Source organism: Canis lupus, chromosome 24 (assembly GCF_048164855.1).
Source record: "Canis lupus baileyi chromosome 24, mCanLup2.hap1, whole genome shotgun sequence".
NCBI lineage: Eukaryota > Metazoa > Chordata > Mammalia > Carnivora > Canidae > Canis > Canis lupus.
This window is the reverse complement of record NC_132861.1, coordinates 46876471-46895762: the sequence shown is the minus strand read 5'-3', so window position 1 is coordinate 46895762 and position 19292 is coordinate 46876471. Positions and strand designations below refer to the sequence as shown.

At 40.8% G+C, this 19292-nt stretch overlaps 1 protein-coding gene across 1 annotated transcript; it reads right to left on the bottom strand.

The window, feature by feature from the left end:
- Positions 1–2600: 2600 nt before the first annotated feature.
- LOC140616223 (UDP-glucuronosyltransferase 1A9-like) lies at positions 2601–3579 on the bottom strand. The gene has a single exon (XM_072796754.1). It carries the CDS (start codon positions 3477–3479, stop codon positions 2601–2603), a length of 879 nt encoding a protein of 292 aa, XP_072652855.1. The 5' UTR covers positions 3480–3579.
- Positions 3580–19292: the final 15713 nt, after the last annotated feature.

Here is a 19292-nt window from a genome sequence, read left to right as displayed (position 1 = left end):
AGAACAGATCAACAAAACCAGGAGTTGGTTCTTTGAAAGAATTACTAAGATAGATAAACTATTAGCCAGCCTTCTTAAAAACAAAAGCGAAAAGACTCTAATTAATAAAATCACAAATGAAAAAGGAGAGATCACAACCAATACCAAGGAAATACAATTTTAAAAACGTATTATGATCAGCTATATGCCAATAAATTAGGCAATCTAGAAAAAAAATGGACGCATTTCTGGAAAACCACAAACTACCAAAACTGGAACAGGAAGAAATATTTTCAATGTTTGCATATGTATGTATACACACACACACAACAGGATGATCAATGAAAGATTCAGGCATAAAAGCAGGTTAAAAACCTATGGCATTGTGGAATAGAAATACAAGCTCAAAGAGATAAAGGAGTGATGGTTGAATGTCAGAATGAGCAAACCGAACAAACACACCCACTCTTCAACCTGTCCTGGAGACAACCTGTTCAATCTGTAGACATCCCAGACTGTGAGGAAGCTCTTTCTTATAAAAACGACTCAACGGCTGCTCCCTGGTCCTGATTTATTTACTCTGACAGTACAGAATGGATTCTAATGGCATTCGGATCCCAACTTACTAGCTTCTAAAATTTCATATATCTGAAACACAACTCTTGAATTCCCTCCAGAAGCTCACCTTCTCTTCTAGGCTTTCCATGTGGTAATGATACTTCCATCTACTTAGTATTTCAGGTCACAAAGTGTACGAGGCATCACGCTCCCACAGCCCATCATTTACTATTCAGGGTTCAATCAGAGACATGAGGCCACCAAAGATTCATGTACTCAAGGATTTGGGGGTTTTTTCGTTAAGATTTTATTTATTTATTCATGAGACACACACACACACACACACACACACACAGAGGCAGAGGGAGAATCAGGCTCCGTGCAGGATGCCCACTGTGGGACTCAATCCCAGGACCCCGAAATCACATCCTGAGCTGAAGGCCGACACTCAACTGCTGAGCCATCCAGGTGTCCTTAGTCAAGGACGTGTTACAGGGATTTGATCCAACACTATGTGGGAGCTGATTGCACAATTTCTAGAAACAGTGTGATGCTGGAGCTTAAGGACAGCAAGGTGTGTCTTCAGAAAGCATGGGTGGGTGTGAAGTGGGGGAGAGCAAGGACAAGCTGGGACCCACAAGGATGAGCTAAAACCCATGAGAAGGGACTAGACCCCTGCAGTTGTGCTCAATGCCTCCAACCTTGATGATGTGAGTGTCCTGTAGGAGAAGCTGGTGCTCTTCCTCTCAGAGCTAAACACACATGTCCCAGGTGTGGGGAAAGCTGAAGGAGGAGCCAGCGAAGGGCAGAGCAGTTGAAGGTCCAAATGCTATTTCAGGCAAGTGAATTGAGCCTGCAGATAGGGGACGATGTGTCTGAGCCAACTAAATCATCTGTCCTGAGCATCTGCGTGTAAGAAAACACTAATGGCTGTGCTTCACTTCTACACTATCATTTCAAAAATGATATGACAAAAATACCTGAGACCTACCCTAATCAGAAACATCCAGATTGTTTGATCTTTTGAAAGCAACTTGTTGAATTAACTTAAAAGGTAACATGGGCATGCATTTGGCCAAACAACCCCTACTCCCAAGGACATTCAGCCTACAGAGAGAAGAGCAAGAATGTGGAAATGTGAGAATCTAAAGCAATTATTTAAGTAGATTTAGTGAAGTCTTGCTTATAAAGCACACAGTGGGATAAAGCTTTAAAAATCTATCACTATGGCTTAGTTGAAAGAACTATGGTGCATCCAAGTAAAGAATTTTATGCAACTATTATAAAGAATGTGACGGGGGCCTGGATCTCTGGGTCAGTTAATTTTATGCCTTGGGCTCAGGTCATAATCCCAGGGTCCTGGGATGTAGCCCTGCATTGGGCTTTCTGCTCAGCAAGGAGCCTGCTTCACCCTCTCCTTCTGCTGCCCTCTCCTGGTACTTATTCTCTCTCTCTCTCTCTCTCTCTCTCTCTCTCTCTCTCTCTCTGACTCAAGTAAATAAATAAAATCTGAAAAAAAAAAGGCCACAGATTTTTATGGATTGACTATAAAGATATTCATTATTTATTAGTAAATGAAAAAAGCAAGGTAAAGAACATTAAGTCCAATCCATTACTAGATTTTATTTTAATAAAACATGTGAGAGAATATACATTAGATATATGCATATAGAAAAAATAATTTCAGAAAAATGGGAGAACTACCATACGAAACTTCTAAGGGCCTTTTCCTCAAAGGATGGCATTAGTTATTTTAAAAAGTGAAATTTCAGTTTTAGTGTGTTTTTCAGTAGTTTCCAAAGGATAGTACTACAAAACCAGCCTAGAAATTATATACGATTATATCAATTGTGTACATATACGTATCAAACAGAGCAGCTTTATAATTTGCTACAGCACGAATCAATGAATTGGCACAAAAAGAATTCTTTCTACCAGGAAAAATTTCCAAATGTGGGAAATGTAAATGTCAAATCTGGAGTTTAGTAGGAATCTTTTTTTTCTTTTCCTTTTGTGTGTGTGTGTGTGTGTGTGTGTGTGTGTCCAAAACCAGGTTATTCTTACTAGGCAAAAAAGAGGTAACTTACCTTTGGCAATGGCTTTCCCTCCTGGCAGTTGATGCCTCCAATGAAGACCATGTTGGGCATCACAGGTTTGGGATAGTCAAAAACAAAGTCAGTTCTTAACAGCCAAATCGACATATGGCTATAGAGATCATAAGGTGTGACAGCCTTTTGGAGGATCTCAGATGCAACTTCCAAAGCAGTTTTTAAAAAATAGTGGCAAAATAAATGTTCCTCCAGGTGGAAGATGTGATTCCTCACTCTCTCTCTGAAACTCATGACATCTGACAATATGGAGAAAGGTCTAGGAACATAAGAAGGAGAACTGGGGCACTGTGTGGCTTCTTCAAGATAATGGCAATACAATCTCCTTGTGAAGCCCACGGATGGGAGTGAAAAATACTTGGCTACAATTAAGCCACACACATCAAAAGGATCCAGAAACACTGCATCAAAAGAACTCTCCTTTATGTATTCTACTAATTTTGGATCACTAAACAAATTCTTACAATGTAAAAAAAGGTGTTCAAGACTGTCTTTTAATGGACTTAAGACCAAAAAAAGTGAGCTTTGCTGCTGAGTTTTCCACTGAGAATAAGAGAAATTCTTGAACATCTGATTCAACTCCTCCAGATTGTAAGTTGTGGAATAAGTCTTCACCGTAAAATTGGAGGATTTTCCCAGTTGCCAACTCACCTCTGGTATGATTAAAACCAACTCATGCCCTCTTTGGATGAGTTGCTCCACAACCAAACGCATGGTAAACCAGTGGCTCCCATCCATGGGTACTACCAGCAGCTTGCCTGCCTCAGCAAAGCCAGATGTCAGCAGGAGACACACACACAACAGAGGAAAGCCGGTCAAAATTGTGGCAGCCATTGGAAAACTGCAGCCCAGGGCAATCCAGTTGCTTGGGTTCTGAGCTGGTGTAATAGAGTCAGTCCGTGGAAGAAGTATAGGCACAAAGCCCGCCCCAGCAGAGGGAGTGTATTTACACAGTCATGAAAAAAAAAAAACTACACTCATTGCCAGTGATGCACTCCTAAGAACGATAATGAATGGGTAGCATTTGCTGACAAACATGCTTGTAAATTTTCCAGACAGCAGTACCATTTGATCTTTGCCTTGGACAAAGATCATGCACTGTATGGCATGTCGATGCTCTTTTGGAAACAGAATTATTAGGCAATGTTTTGAGGACTCAGAGTGATAAAAAGGAAAGTAAATATCAATTAAAGTGATTTTTTCCAATTTTTTCCAAGGAAAGCTTGGGTTATCTTCAGGATACATAAGACAATTTTGCCCAGAAAGAGATTGGCATCCCAGTTTCCAAGGAGGACATGAAGTCACTTACCACTAGTGTCCTCATGGACAATGGAACTGTATTCACAAGAGCCTCTAAAAAGCCTGGCATTGCCACCGGTTTTTCCACTTCCAAACCCTTTGTGGGCTACAAAAGGTTAAGAGTGCCAAATCCTGCCTCCATGGACCATTCTAGGAATTGATAGATGGAATAGGACTGTCCTCTATATTCAGTCATTTTCCCTACACACATCACATGCAGTGGGTGGTCACTTGCCTGAAGCTTGCCAGAAGCACTCTGCTAGGCATCCTCTCTCTTTCCTCTGGGCTCTGCATTCCTCTGTCTAGACCTCTCTGCTGAAGGCTGACCTAATTTGGCCTGCTACCCACCTGCAGGAATCTTTGTATCTGTCTCCCAAACTCTACTGAGCGCTTGTTGACGCCAGAGGGTATATCTTCTTCATATTTGCACTTTCCTTCTACAGGACCCATGCTATGCCTCACACATGGAAAGCACACAAAACTTTTTGTTCCACTGGACTGGATTGCACTGTGTGAGTGCAATTATGGGTGGCTTAAGTGGTGTATGTCAGATAAGACCCTGAGAAACATTTACTGAGGGATTCTAAAGCCAACCTGGGGGCATAATCTTTGTTAGGGGCCAACATGGCTTCTTCTGAGTTGCCCAAACTAATACTAGACAAATAATAATATTTGCTTAGTCACCATTTATATCAGGGACTGATGGACTTTCAGATGAATGTCTAAAAAACAAAAATGAAGGCACATGATCAATCTTTCTGGATGGCTTACTTCATAATAGATATCAATAAGATATAAAATAGCAGAAAATCAATGAACCCAAAAGCTGGTTCTTTGAGAAGATGAATTAACCTGATGAAGCTCTATCCAAACTGATCAGAAAAAAAAAAAGAGAAGAAAAAATTATCAATATCAGGAATAAGAGAGTTGGCATCACTACATATTCCACAGATGTTAAAAGGATAATAAGAAAGAATACCAAGAACAAATTTATGTCAGTATATCTACAAGTTAGATGAAATGGACAAATTCCCCAAAGATGCAAACTATTAGTTTAACGGAGAAATATTACATAAATTGAGTAAAAATAATTTGTATATTTTAAGTTGAATTAACTTTGAATCCAAACGTTCCTACAAATAGAATTTCAAACTCAGATGGCTTCATTGTTACAAGGTACCAAACATTGGAGGAAGAAATAAATTATTATTCAGAATATATCCTGAAAAGAGAAATAATATATTCTAGAGAACAGAAGCAAAGAGAACTTCCTAATCTTTCTAGGAGGCCACTGAGTTTGTCTATGAGACCAGCATTGCCACATACTAAAACTAGATAAAGACATCAAAAAAAGAAAAATGTAAAGACCAGTACTCCTCATAAATATAAATCAAAAATTTGACACAAAATTTAGCAAACCAAATTAAATAATATAAACTTATATAAAATATATTTTATCCCAGGAATACAAAGTTGTTTTATCAATAGAAAATCAGTCAAGGCAATTCACCATATAAATATATCATGCCTATAGAAATGATTATATGGTTTAGAAAAATATATATATACACACATATATATACCATGTATATGGTATATAAAGATATATAATAATAATATACAAAAAGTAGTGGGTCTTATCTCAGAAACACAAGGCTCTTTTATCACTAGAAATCAATCAAGGTAATTCATCATATAAATAAATCATCCTTATGAAAATGATTACATGGCTTATAATCATTTCCATAGGCATTGAAAAGGTATTTGACAAAAGCTAACATCCATTCCTGATAAAAATTGTCAGAAAACTAGGATCAGAAGAGAAAGTACTATACCTAATAAAGAGCATCTGTGGAAAAACCCATAACTAACAACGCACTTAACGATGAATGACTGAATGCTTTACTCCTAATCACATACAAGTCAAGGATGACCATCCTACCACTTCTACTATTGTTCTGAAGATTCTAACCAGTGCAGTCAGTCAAGAAAAATAAAAGGCCTCCACTTTGGAAAGAAAACTCTAGCTGCCTTCTCCACAGACAACATAATCATCTCTGTAGAAATTCCAAGGGAATCTACAAAATATCCTAGAACAAATAAGTTTAGCATTGTTGCAGGATACAAGATAAATACTCAATAATCAATCATATTTCAGGGCATCTGGTGGCTCAGTTGGTTAAGCAATCAGCTCTTGATCTCAGCCCAAGTCCTGATCTCAGTGTCCTGGGATGGAGCCCCAAGTCAGGCTCTGTGCTCATCATGGGGAGTCTGCTTCAGGATGCTCTTTCTTCTTCTGCCCCCCTTCCCCCTCATTGCTCATGTTCTCTATTTCTCTCTCTAAAATAAATAAATAAATAAAAATTTTAAAAAACAATCAGGAGAGAGTCCAAGAAGACAGATGAGAAGGAGACCTTAGTTTCACTGCTCCCAGGAATTCAGCTAGAGAGTCCTAAATCATCCTGAACTCCTGCAAACTCAATCACGGATCTAAGAAAAGAATAGCTGCAACTCTACAAATAGAAAAGTGACCACTTTTTACAAAACAGGAGGCTGGAGATGTGAATCTGGGGCAATATATCAGAAGATAAACCCTGGGAGGAGGGAGACTCCATAAGCTGGCTACCAGAAAGTGCTAGAGCAGTGGAGCACAAAATCTGAACTTTTAGAAGTCTGCTGGAGATTAGAAGGCCGCCTTTTTACCTCTCATCCTCTACAAGGGTGAGGTAAGACCTCAGGGAACAAAAGCCACAGGGAGCAATTGGGAGCTGGTTACTTAGCCTGGCCCCCTGGCAAGGGAGCTGCAATCCCCCCCCACCCCCCAGGGCAGACACTTGAGTATGAACACAACAGGCCCCTCCCCCAGAACAACAGCAAGAACATCCAGCCAAGACTTTGTTTACTGAACACTGAGAACTGCAAACACCCAGCGCTGAGGGAATATAAGACCTAGAATTCATGGGTTTTATCCCATTATTCTTTGTCTTTCCATTTTCTTTTTTTCTTTCTTTCTTAAGATTTTATTTATTTATTGAGACACAGAGAGAGAGAGAGAAAGAGAGAGAGAGAGGCAGAGACACAGGCAGAGGGAGAAGCAGGCTCCATGCAGGGAACCCCACGTGGGACTCGATTCCGGATAACCAGGATCACACCCCGCTAAACCTCTGCGCCACCGGGGCTGCCCTATTTTTCTATTTCCTTTTTCCATATCTTATTTTATCAAGTCTTTTTATAAAATCTTTTTTAATATTCATGTTTACAGTTATTGTCATTATATTTGCTTTTATTTTTGTATATATCTAATTTTTATTTCTCTTACAATTTCAGATGCAGTTTCTTCTAACGCACCAAAATACACCCAGAATCTAGTATATAGATTATTCTGTTCTGTTCTCGTCACCTGTCTGATCATATTTGCTATGATTTTCTTCATTCTTTTTGGTTCTTTTCTGTTTATTAAAGTCTTTTTTAATTTTCATCTTTGTCTTTAATTTTATTTGTGTGTGTGTGTGTGTGTGTGTGTGTGTGTGTGTTTCTTTCTTTACAATTTTGAGATGTAGTTTCTTCTAACAAACCAACCAAAATACATTCAGGATATAGTGTATTGCTCTGTTCTGTTCACCTGTCTGTTTATATTCCTTCTCTTTATTTTTTTTTTTTGTCTTTTAATGTTCATTTTTACAGTTACATTCTATCTTTTCATTGTATTTTTTGTACATTGATCAGTTTTTCTTTGGTCACAATTTTGGGATCTCGTTTTCTAACAAACAGACTAAAATTCACACAAGATCCTGGTACTGCTCTATTCTGTTCACCTGTCTGATTATATTCCTTTTTTGTTTGCTTGTTTGTTTTTTGTTGTCTCAAGACTCTTCTTATTTGTTTAGTGTATATTTCTCTGGGGTCCTTGTTGCCATTTTAGTATTTTGTTCTATTCATCAATTCTTCTCAGGAGAAAATGACAAGATGGAAAAACTCACTTCCAAAAAGAGAACAAGAGGCAGTACTGGCTGCTAGGGACCTAATCAGTATGTACATAAGTAATATGTCAGAACTAGAATTCAGAATAATAATTATAAAGATACTAGCTGGGCTTCAAAAAGAGCATAGAAGACTACAGAATCCCTTTCTGAGAAATAAAAGAACAAAAATCTAAATAAGTCAGAATCAAAAAGATGATTAATGAAATGCAATAAAAAACGGAGGCTCTAACTGCTAGGATAAATGAAGTACAAGAGGAAATTAGTGATATAGAAGGCAGAATGATGGAGAATAAAGTTGAGAAAAAGAGAGAAAAACAAAACTGGATCACCAAAGGAGAATTCAAGAGATAAATGGTACCATAAAGGGAAACAATATTAGAATATGGGATCCCAGAAAAAGGAAGAGAGGGGTGCAGAAGGTATATTGGAGCAAATTCTACATAGAACTTCCCTAATTTGGGGAAGGAAAGAGGCATCCAAGTCCACCAGGCACAGAGAACCCCCTTCAAAATTTATAAAGATCCATCACACCCCAACATATCATTGTGAAACTTGCAAATCTCAGAGACAAAGAGAAAATCTTGAATGCAGCTCAAGAGAAGTCCATATCCTGCAAGGTAGAAACATTAGGCTGGCAGCAGACCTAACCACAGCGACCTGGCAGGCCAGAAAGGGCTGGGACGATATATTCAGGGTGATAAATGAAAAAAATATGCAGCTAAGCATACTTTATCCAGCTAGGATGTCATTCTAAATAGAAAGAGAGATAAAAAGCTTCCAGAATAAATAGAACTAAAAGAATTTGGATCACCAAAATAGCCCTACAAGAAATATTAAAAGGGAACATTTAGCAAAGTGAGAGCAAAAAGTAACACACAGCAGAAAGGAACAGAGACAATCTACAGAAACAGTGACTTTACAGGTAATACAATGTCACTAAACCCATATCTTTCAATAATCACTCTGAATGTAAATGGGCTAGATGCCCCAATCAAGACACAGGGTATCATATTGAAGAAAAAACCAATAGCCATTTATATGCTGTCTGCTAGGGACTCACTATAGACCCAAAGACACCTCCAGATTTAAAATGAGGGTGTGGAAAATATTTATCATGCTAATGGATGTCAAAAGAAAGCTGGTGTGGCAAGCCTTACATCAGACTAATTAGATTTTAAACTAAAGACACTAATAAGAGATGAGGAAAGATACTATGTCATAATTAAAGAGTCTATCCAACAATTGACTGAGACAGAGGACTAACACTTCCTAACACATTTCAAGACTTCTTGTAAAGCTAGAGTAATCAAGTGTTTCATAAACAGATTGTTGAAACAGATTAGAAAGTCCAGAATAAATCCATAGATATATGGACAACTGATCTTTTATGGAGATGCAAAGGCCATTCAGTACAGAAAACAATAGCCTTTTCAACAATCAAATATCTATCAGCCAGAAAGCAAGAAAAAACATCACCTCTGTGGTCTTCCTCCCAAAATAGCTGAAGTCTGGTTTCATCATGATTTTTTTTTTTTTAAAAAAAGAACAAATTGAAATCAAGGGGCATTCTACAAAATTCCCAAACAATATTTCCCAGAACTGCCAATATCATCGAAATCAAGGAAAGCCTGAGAAACCATCACAATTTAGAGGAGACACTATAATATGATATTCTGGATGGGAACCAGGAAATGAAAAAGGACATTAAGTAAAAATAAATGAAATCTGAGTAAAATATAGACTTTGATCATATCAATATTTGTTCATTAGTAGTGACAAAGGCACTGTAGTAAAATAAGCTGTTAACAATAGGGGAAGGTAGGTACAGAGTATACGGGAATATTTTCAACTGCATTTTGCAACATTTCTGTAAATCTAAGTTTATTCTAAAATTAAAATTTTACTTTTAAAAAAGGAGAATCCAGGGCAACTAGATGGCTCACTTAGGTAAGCATCCAACTCTTGGTTTCTGCTCAGATCATGAGGTGGTGAGATGGAGTCCCAAGTCAGGCTCCATGCTCTGCAGGGAATCTCCTTGAGATCCTCTCCCCTTTGCTTGTCCCTCCCCCTCTGCTTCTTCTCCACACTCACACTTTCTCTCTAAATAAAGAAATAAAATCCTTAAAAAAGAAAATCCAATCCAATGGGTGGAAAATTTGGCTCAGGACAAGAAAGAAGGAAAGAAAGAAAGAAAGAAAGAAAGAAAGAAAGAAAGAAAGAAAGAAAGAAGAAAAGAAAGAAGAAAAGAAAACAATAGAATAGAAAAAGAATATAAAGACAGAAAATCTACAGACTGGGAGGAAATATTTGTACAGCATATACCTGATGAAGAACTTATGTACTGAATCTATAAAGAACTCTTGAATCTCATTAATAGGGAAACATTTTTTTTTAAGATTTTATTTATTCATAGAGACAGAGAGAGAGGGGCAGAGACACAGGCAGAGGGAGAAGCAGGCTCCATACAGGGAGCCCGACGCGGGACTAGATCCCGGGCCTCCAGGATCACACCCCAGGCTGCAGGCGGCGCTAAACTGCCGCGCCACAGGGGCTGCCCAACATTTTTTTTATATACACAAAGATTTGAACAGACATTTCACCACAAGACAATAGAGATGGGAAACAGGCACATGGAAAGGTGCTCCACATCATTGCTCAATAGAGACGTCAAGTTATAGCTACAATTTAATTTGCACACATCTTAGAATGGCTGAAATGTGAAAGAGAGACCACACCCATTGTTGGTGACTCTCTGGAAGGGCTGGGCACTCATTTGCTGCTGGTGAGACCCTACAGTGGATCAGCAGTTTCTTTTTTTATTTATTTATTTATTTATTTATTTATTTATTTATTTATTTATTTATTTTGGATCAGCAGTTTCTTAGAAACCTACACCTGTCATACAGCCCAAGGCTTCCCATTCCTAGGTATTCACACCGGAGAAAAGAAAGTACACTTCCTGAGTGGCTGATACTTTTCATTTTCTGGTGAAGTTCTGACATCTTACAAAACCTTCTGACTGGGGAGACACCAACACACACACATGCTTCCCCAGCCCTGATTCTTAGAGATCCCAAGAAGCCCAGCCCACTGTAAGCCTTTGAGATGCAAACTACCAATCCAGAGCCATAGGAGACAATATTCCTCTGCCTTAATCATCCCAGGCCTAGGGACCAGGCAACCAGGGAACACCCCTATAGCTTAGAACCCACCAGAGTTCTTCACACTAGCCAGTCCTAGGCCATTTGCCCTGCCCTGACTTGCCTTTCCATGAAAACACCAATGAAGTCAGTGACCCAGGCCCTGTCCTGGCTCCTGCTGCTTCTGCCTCCTGACCAACCCTGGTGCTTCCCCATGTAGCCCTGCGTGGCAGCCCCTTTCTCTAGGACTTGTGAGTAATATAAACTTTGTTTCCCTGAGCCTCTCCTGTGTCTCCTCTTATGGCCGCACCTAAGGGACCATCATATAAAAGGACACAGAATGCTTCCATCCAAAAACCATTTGTATGGGATACGAATATTCAGAGCCACTTTATTTGAGCCACAGAAAACTGGGAACAGCACAAAGACTTATCAACATGTGACTGGATAAAGTGCGCGTTATCCACAAATACAATGCTTCTCTACAATAAATAGAAATGAACTACTTACTACACATGAAACAACAAGGATGAATCTCAAAATAATTTTGCTAAAGAAGCTATGTCAAACAAGAGAGTCCATATTGCATAATTTCATGTATGCAAAATTAAGAAAATGCAATAAGTTCTACAGTGACATAAAGGACATCAGTGGTTGGTTGTCCAGGGAGGCGGGTTGAGAAGGGGAGGCTTCAGGGAGGGATGGAGCTGGGAGAATTAAAAATGGGCACAGGGAGGGACACCTGAGTGGCTCAGCAGTTGGTCTGCCTTTGGCTCAGGACAAGAACCCGGAGTCCCGGGATCAAGTCCCACATCGGGCTCCCTGCATGGAGCCTGCTTCTCTGTTAGCCTGTGTCTCTGCCTCTCTCTTTCTGTGTCTCTCCTGAATAAATACGTAAAATCTTAAAAAAAAAAAAAAAATGGGCACAAGGAAACATTTGCAGGTTGTTAGGGGTCAAATCGTGTCCTCCCCAGAACAGATGTACTGATGTCCTAAACCGAGGAATTAGAAGATGGTCTTATTTGGAAATGGGATCATGGCAGATACAATTCGTTAAGATGAGGTCATCCTGAGGTGTAACAGACTCCTCATGGCATATTCCTGGTGTCCCCCTAAGAAGATGGCCATTGCCTACTGTCGTAAGCCACACAGTTGGTGGTACTTTGTCACGGTAGCCCCGGGATACTGATACTGCTGATCATTCTCCTGATTGTCGTGATGATTTCGCTGGACTTTACATATGTGAGAACACATTAAATCCTATATGTCAGATCTGTGCACTTTATCACATACCCTTTACGTCAATGACGTTGTTACACATTACTTAAATACGTATATCAATAGAAGTTCTTCTCTTTGATTCTAGTGTTCTGCACATTGGCGACCACTGGCCCACGCTGTATAAAGTTTGCACAAATGGGTTTGCAGAGGCTGGCACAAGGTCAATAAATGATCAAAGAGAGTGGCTTTCAAACAATTTGGCCGAGGCCTTGTAGCGATAATTTACATATAACATTGAATCAATACACAAATATAGATCTACGTATCTGAAACAAAACTCCACATGACAGCCTTTGTCTTCACAACTCTGCTTTTTTCCACCCAATCCAATCCTACGCTATTGCTTGTCTTTTATTCTCTGTCTCTCTCTAAATGTTTATTCCAACCCCCCTGTGAATACATTTTATAACCCACTTTAATAGGACAGGACCTTCAGTTGGAAAGATTCTTATTCATAGCTTTGCATAACACATACATTGCATAATAAGTGATACAGTGTACAAAGGAAACTAACTGCAAGTTTTTCAGGTCAGGGTCTTGGTTTTTTTAACTCATCCAAGCCAATAGAGGCAAAAATCCCAGAATATTTAAAAAGAAACTATAGGCCTTGGAAGAGTTGGCCTTAAGCAATTCTTGCTTACATCTATTACTGCATCTGTGGGGTCTCTGGCTCAGGTGGGCCTCTGGGTGTGGTGTCATTCTGCATGGCAGGTGTCTTTAACAGATGTCATTCTGCATAACAGGTGCATGACAGGTGTCATTCTGCACGAAAGGAGGCTGCATCCAGGTGGCCCTTCTGGAGCATCCCTCTGGGGAGCAACCAGTGGAAGAGAAACATCCACCCAGGCCCAGAATCTGTAATTTGGGGTTGGTATGCAAGTCTACTAACCTGGTGTTCCTGATCCATGAATTAAGAATCACACAGGGGTCTCTGCCTGTCCTTTCCCTAATAACACCAGTGAAGGGTCAGCTCTATTACTTATCAATAGGTTCTATGCAAAAGCCCTGGGTACGACCATTTATCCAGCATTGTCCTCTAGATATACAATAGGAGTTACATACATCGTTTTAAAAAATTTTGGTAGCCACATGTAAAAACCAAAATAAACAGCTATAATTAATTTTAATAGTTATTTTATGTAACCCAGTCTTTGCAATACGTGATCATTTCAACATGAAATCAAATAGAAATGAGATTTTCAGGTTCCTTTTTTCATACTAAGTCTTCCAAAACTGGTCTATTTTACACTACAGTACATCTCAGGATGAGCCACATTTCAAGTGCCCGTGGTCACAAGTACCTACCCAGTGGCTGCTGCCCTGGAGAAAGCACAGGCCCAGCCCCTGGCAATTCATAGGACTCTTGAGACTAGCAGTGTAGGCATAACCTGGGGTTATGTCGTGCTCAAGCCTGTGACCCTGAGATCAAAACCTGAGCTGACATCAATTGTCGGATACTTAAAACCTAAGCCAAAAAGGCACTCTTGTTAGGAGATTTTTGATTAATGATTCATTTGATTAATGATTGATTAATAATCAAATTAGTCATATTTTTAATGATTCAATCTCCTTACTCATTACTGGCTGTTTAGATTTCATATTTCTTCATAATTCAGTCTTGGTAGGTTGCAAGTTCCTAGGAATTTATCAATTTCTTGTAGGTTGTTCAGTAGTGTTGGTATGGAATGGTGAATAGGAGTCTCCTATGGACTGTTGTATTTCTGTGCTATCCCTTGTGATATCTCCACTTTCATTTTTTATTTTGTTCAATTGAGCCTTCTCTGTTTGCTTCCTTAATCCAGCTGAAAGGGGATCCCTGGGTGGCGCAGGGGTTTGGCGCCTGCCTTTGGCCCAGGGCGCGATCCTGGAGACCCGGGATCGAATCCCACATCGGGCTCCCGGTGCATGGAGCCTGCTTCTCCCTCTGCCTGTGTCTCTGCCTCTCTCTCTCACTGTGTGCCTATCATAAATAAATAAATAAATAAAAATTAAAAAAAAAATCCAGCTGAAAGTTTGTCAATTTATTTATTTTTTAAAAAACCAACTCAAGTTTCATTAATCTTTACAATTGCCTCTGTAACCTCAATTTCCCCTATTTTCTGGTCTGATCATTTCCTTCTTTTTACAAATGTCGGTCTTTGTTCTTTTTCTAGTTACTTGAGGTATAAGTTAAATAGTTTATTTAAGATATTTCTTTTCATAATGTGAGTGTGTATTGTTATGAACTTCCCTCTTAGGACAACCTTTGCTGCATCCCATGTATTTAGGCAGGTTGTCTTTCCATTCTCATTAGTCTCGCCTTTTAAAAAATATCTAGTTCCCTCCCTTTTCATGGATGAACTCCTGTTACTAGGATTTTCTGTCCCATCAGAAGACAGACTCTAAAACAAAACAAAACAAAACAAAAAAAAAAAAAAAAAAAAAAAACACAGACTCTAATCCTGAAAATATATGTTCTAACACCACAATTCCCGTTGACTGCCATTAAAAGCAAAAATTTTGGAGTCAGCCTATCCTTTCCAAGCTGTACAACCCCACCCTCTGTGCCTGATTCTCATTCCCTCAAATGGGGCTTGCATCTGTACCTCCCTCAGGGGGCTGTGAGATTAGTGAGTCAATCTGTAATCTGTGGATGCCCAGGACAGGTCCCACGGAGGGGCTTCCTCTGGCTGTCATCAGGCAGCTAGGTCCTATGTGATATGAACTAAGGGGCACCCTGGTGGTCAGAAAGTAACCCCTAAAATCTCTCAATGAGTGAAAGAATCAGCTCTGCACCGTGAACACAAGAGTATAGGAGGAATAAAGGGGGACAGAAAAAGAGGTGGAAAAATTTAAGGGGAAGGAACTGTAGAAATATCAAACAATACGAAGGATTCACGTGACAAGCATTTGATGGCAGCAACTGACCAGCCAGTACTCAGAACAAAAAGGAAGCTCTAACATCCACATCCCCGATACCTGCAGAACACTTCCTCGCTTGCACTAGAATGGGACACCCTATGGACAGGGACAATATTTATTTTGTTCTCTGCTATATGCCCAGTGTCTAGAATAATGCTGAGCATACAGTAGGCTCTCCAAAAATGTTTGCTGACTAATGAACAAGCCCTTGTTTTGCCTGTTTTATTCCTACACTTAATTGAATTTTCTTTCCTTCTTTTATTAACAGAGGCTCCCTGCCCAGTGTGGAGCCCATCATGGAGCTTGAAAATACAAGCCTGAGATGAAGACCTGAGCTGAAACCACAGGTTAGATGCTTAACGTACCGAGTCACCCAGGCACCTCTCCTACATTTCACCTGCCTGCTTCTTTCCAAGTTGTGAGAATGCACATATGAAATTAAAGAACCAGGTGCTCTATTTTGAGAAGAAATTTATCAATGACATTATGAGCATGTGATTGATCACTTCCCTTTAGGAAATTAAGATTTGAGAACTTTAAGTGGAGTCAGAAGGTGGTGAGAGCCCTGGAGCAGCCTGGAGTCCCCTTCCAGCCCTGCCACCTGTCAGCCTGGGGCATGACCCATCTCCTGACTCTCAGGCTTCTCAACTGAGACCCAGAGATGGAAGATCACGTTTCTCCTGCCTGATATACCACATGACTGAGGGAGGTTAAAGAGGGTTATGGGTGTGGATACAGGGCTGTGCAAGTGAAAGGTGGTTCTTGGCGTGGCTAGAACAGACTCGCCCACAGCTAGTCATGCACACCTGAACTATCACACAAGGTCTTGCCATAACCTATGCCTGTTGGCTCAGGAGGCATGCTGGAACCTAGGAAAGCAGAAGAAGACCCAGTGATTCTGAATGAAAACCTAAGCCCATCCACACACTCAGCCATCTCCCCACCGCCAAACAAAAGCTCCACAAAGCCAACAAATGTCATGTCCACTGAGTGATTAGAAGCCGTGTAATTTAAGTCAAGACCACCCTCAGCAAATTAAACTTCCTCTAATGTTCCCCAGAGACTAGGGGCACGATGTGCCCTGAGAAGTCTCCAGCCTGCACAGGGAGGCAGTTGAGCAAGGTTAGGCTCGTGGGCTCCAACACAGAAGATCTGGGCTCAGATTCATTGTACACGAATGTTCACAGCAGCAGCACTCATCACAGCCATCAAGTAGAAACAAACCAAAGGTCCAGCCACTGATAAATGGACAAGATGTGAGGTCTGAGCAATGGAATATTTAAGCCTTGAAATGTTCGTGTCACAAAATAGACGAACCTTGAAACCAAAGTGAAAGAAGCCTATTACAAAGGACCATACATTGGGTGATTCCATTTCTATGAAATGTCCAGCAGCAGCAAAGACATAGAGACAGAATTAGGTGAGTGGTTGCCAGGTGCTGGAGGGATGGAAGTGATGACCAACTGGCAGGGACTCTCCTCTGGGGGCAAGCAAATGGCCTGGAATTAGACAATTAATGGTTTCTCATCTCTGTGAAAATACTAACCACTGCTGAACTACATATTTTTTAAGGGCAACCTTTAAGATATATGAATTAATTCTTTTTTTATTTATTTATTTTTTATTGGTGTTCAATTTACTAACATACAGAATAACCCCCGGTGCCCATCACCCATTCACTCCCACCCCCCGCCCTTCTCCCCTTCCACCACCCCTAGTTCGTTTCCCAGAGTTAGCAGTCTTTACGTTCTGTCTCCCTTTCTGATATTTCCCACACATTTCTTCTCCCTTCCCTTATATTCCCTTTCACTATTATTTATATTCCCCAAATGAATGAGAACATATAATGTTTGTCCTTCACCGACTGACTTACTTCACTCAGCATAATACCCTCCAGTTCCATCCACATTGAAGCAAATGGTGGGTATTTGTCATTTCTAATGGCTGAGGAATATTCCATTGTATACATAGACCACATCTTCTTTATCCATTCATCTTTCGTTGGACACCGAGGCTCCTTCCACAGTTTGGCTATCGTGGCCATTGCTGCTAGAAACATCGGGGTGCAGGTGTCCCGGCGTTTCATTGCATTTGTATCTTTGGGGTAAATCCCCAACAGTGCAATTGCTGGGTCGTAGGGCAGGTATATTTTTAACTGTTTGAGGAACCTCCACACAGTTATGAATTAATTCTTAATTAGAAATAATCTGTGCTTGGAATAGTACATGCACCACCCAATTGTAGCTATCACTGATTTTTTACTACATATCACCTGGGTAGAGGGTAGGTGGTAACCGGGTGGTACCAGGCACTTCTGCTAACACAGAGCAAACCTGGAAGGCTCAGCCTCAGAATTATGCAACTTGATCTCCTTGCCATCAAGAGAACCATAGCCTGTTCTTCCAAGAGCAGAAAACCATGCTAATTAGTTGACAGGTCTAATTACCCAGATTTCACAAAGAACATGATTTCACTTTCCCATTGGTGGCTGACAAGTCACTTATATACCAACCATCTGCTGAGAATGTGCTGGAGCGAGAACACAGGACTAGACTCTACGGACCAATAAGGATCCAGGATATATGGTATGTGTTTGCCTCTTCCACTCAACTTTGCTGTGAATCTAAACCTTCTTTAAAAAGGAAACAGATTAAGGAAAAAACAAAAAGATGGAGGCTCAACCCTGGCCTCCAGGAGAGCTCTTCCAGCAGAGAAGACAGATAGGCAAATGATGCCAGACAGGATGAGGGCAGCGCTGCTCTGCCAGCTGGCTTACTAACAACTGCCTCAGGAGCCTGGCAGCAGGATTTAGAGCTGCCTGCGGCCCCATTACCATACAACAGCCACAAACAGGTGCCTCTGAGCAGCCTTTACCTGGCTTCTACCAGCCTGGGTGTACCAGCAGCAATTCCAAGTTAATATGAGCTCAACTCAGGACATCACTGACACCCCTGGGCTGTGCTCAGACTCCCTCTGTTTCCAGGCCCAGGTACCTGACGGCCACTCTAAAGAAAGGTTAGCTCTTACTTCTTCCCACCTCTCCAAGGCTACTGTGTGCCCCAGTTCTGATCTAGCTTGAAGAGAGGCCAGGCTGGGCTGAGACTGAGTGTTCAAGGGGACATTGGCCTATGTCCAAGAGACCATAAAAGGGTAAGGCAGGCCTATCTGTAAGGTCAGACACTCCTTCCACTTTCCAGATAGGCTTCCCGTCCCAGCTCTGAATCATCTCATCTCTGGAGCCCTCCCAGATTTCCCTGGCCATGGGGTTCCATGTTCCCCTTTCTGTGCACATCCATGCACTGTATGGGCACTTCCACTTCCCGACTCTGTGCCCTGGACCAGAGCTCCTCTGGCCCTCCCAGCTGTAGCACAGACCTAGTTCCATTGTATCCTCAATGCAAGTCTGTCGGGAAAGGAAAATGTCAGTGTAGGATCATCACACTGCAACATCTCTTAGTAACATGCCTGATAGCTTCCCAACAAAGTCTATGGAAAGAAGTGTCTTCAGGAAGAAAGAAAAACCTTTTGTTGTCTGTCTTTGCAAAGCACTAGTGGAAGCCCTGCAGGGATGTGCAGGGGAGAGCAAGCCCAGGGATGTGACCCAGGAAATGTCCCATCCCTTTGGAAGTGAGGGACAAGTTCTATGCCTCTGCCCAGGGAAAAGCCAGGAGAATGGGATTCAGATGGCCCAAGACTGAGACCCCATCAGCCACAAGGGTTCAGGGACATGTGCAAATCCTAAAATAGGGGTGCCTGGGGGTCAGGAGCATTACAAAAGTAGCCCTTCCTGCATCCAATGCTCTTGTTATTGATGTGAAGATGGATGGATGATGACGTTGGAATTCCAAATACAGAAACAGAAAACAAGACCTTTGTGTCCAATCACAGTACTTTTCATAAAATTAAATGCACCACAAACCACGGGCCCATTGTGAATCAGGACTTTGGTTACCTCTCGAATGTTTTAAATTCAAATGTATTACTCTTTTAAGTAACTCTGTCTTGTACCAGTAGCACTCATTTATTAAAACTTCTCATGACCT

Excerpts from the sequence above, each read along its gene's own strand:
- LOC140616223 (XM_072796754.1), bottom strand. The coding sequence starts at position 3,479 with ATGGCTGCCACAATTTTGACCGGCTTTCCTCTGTTGTGTGTGTGTCTC.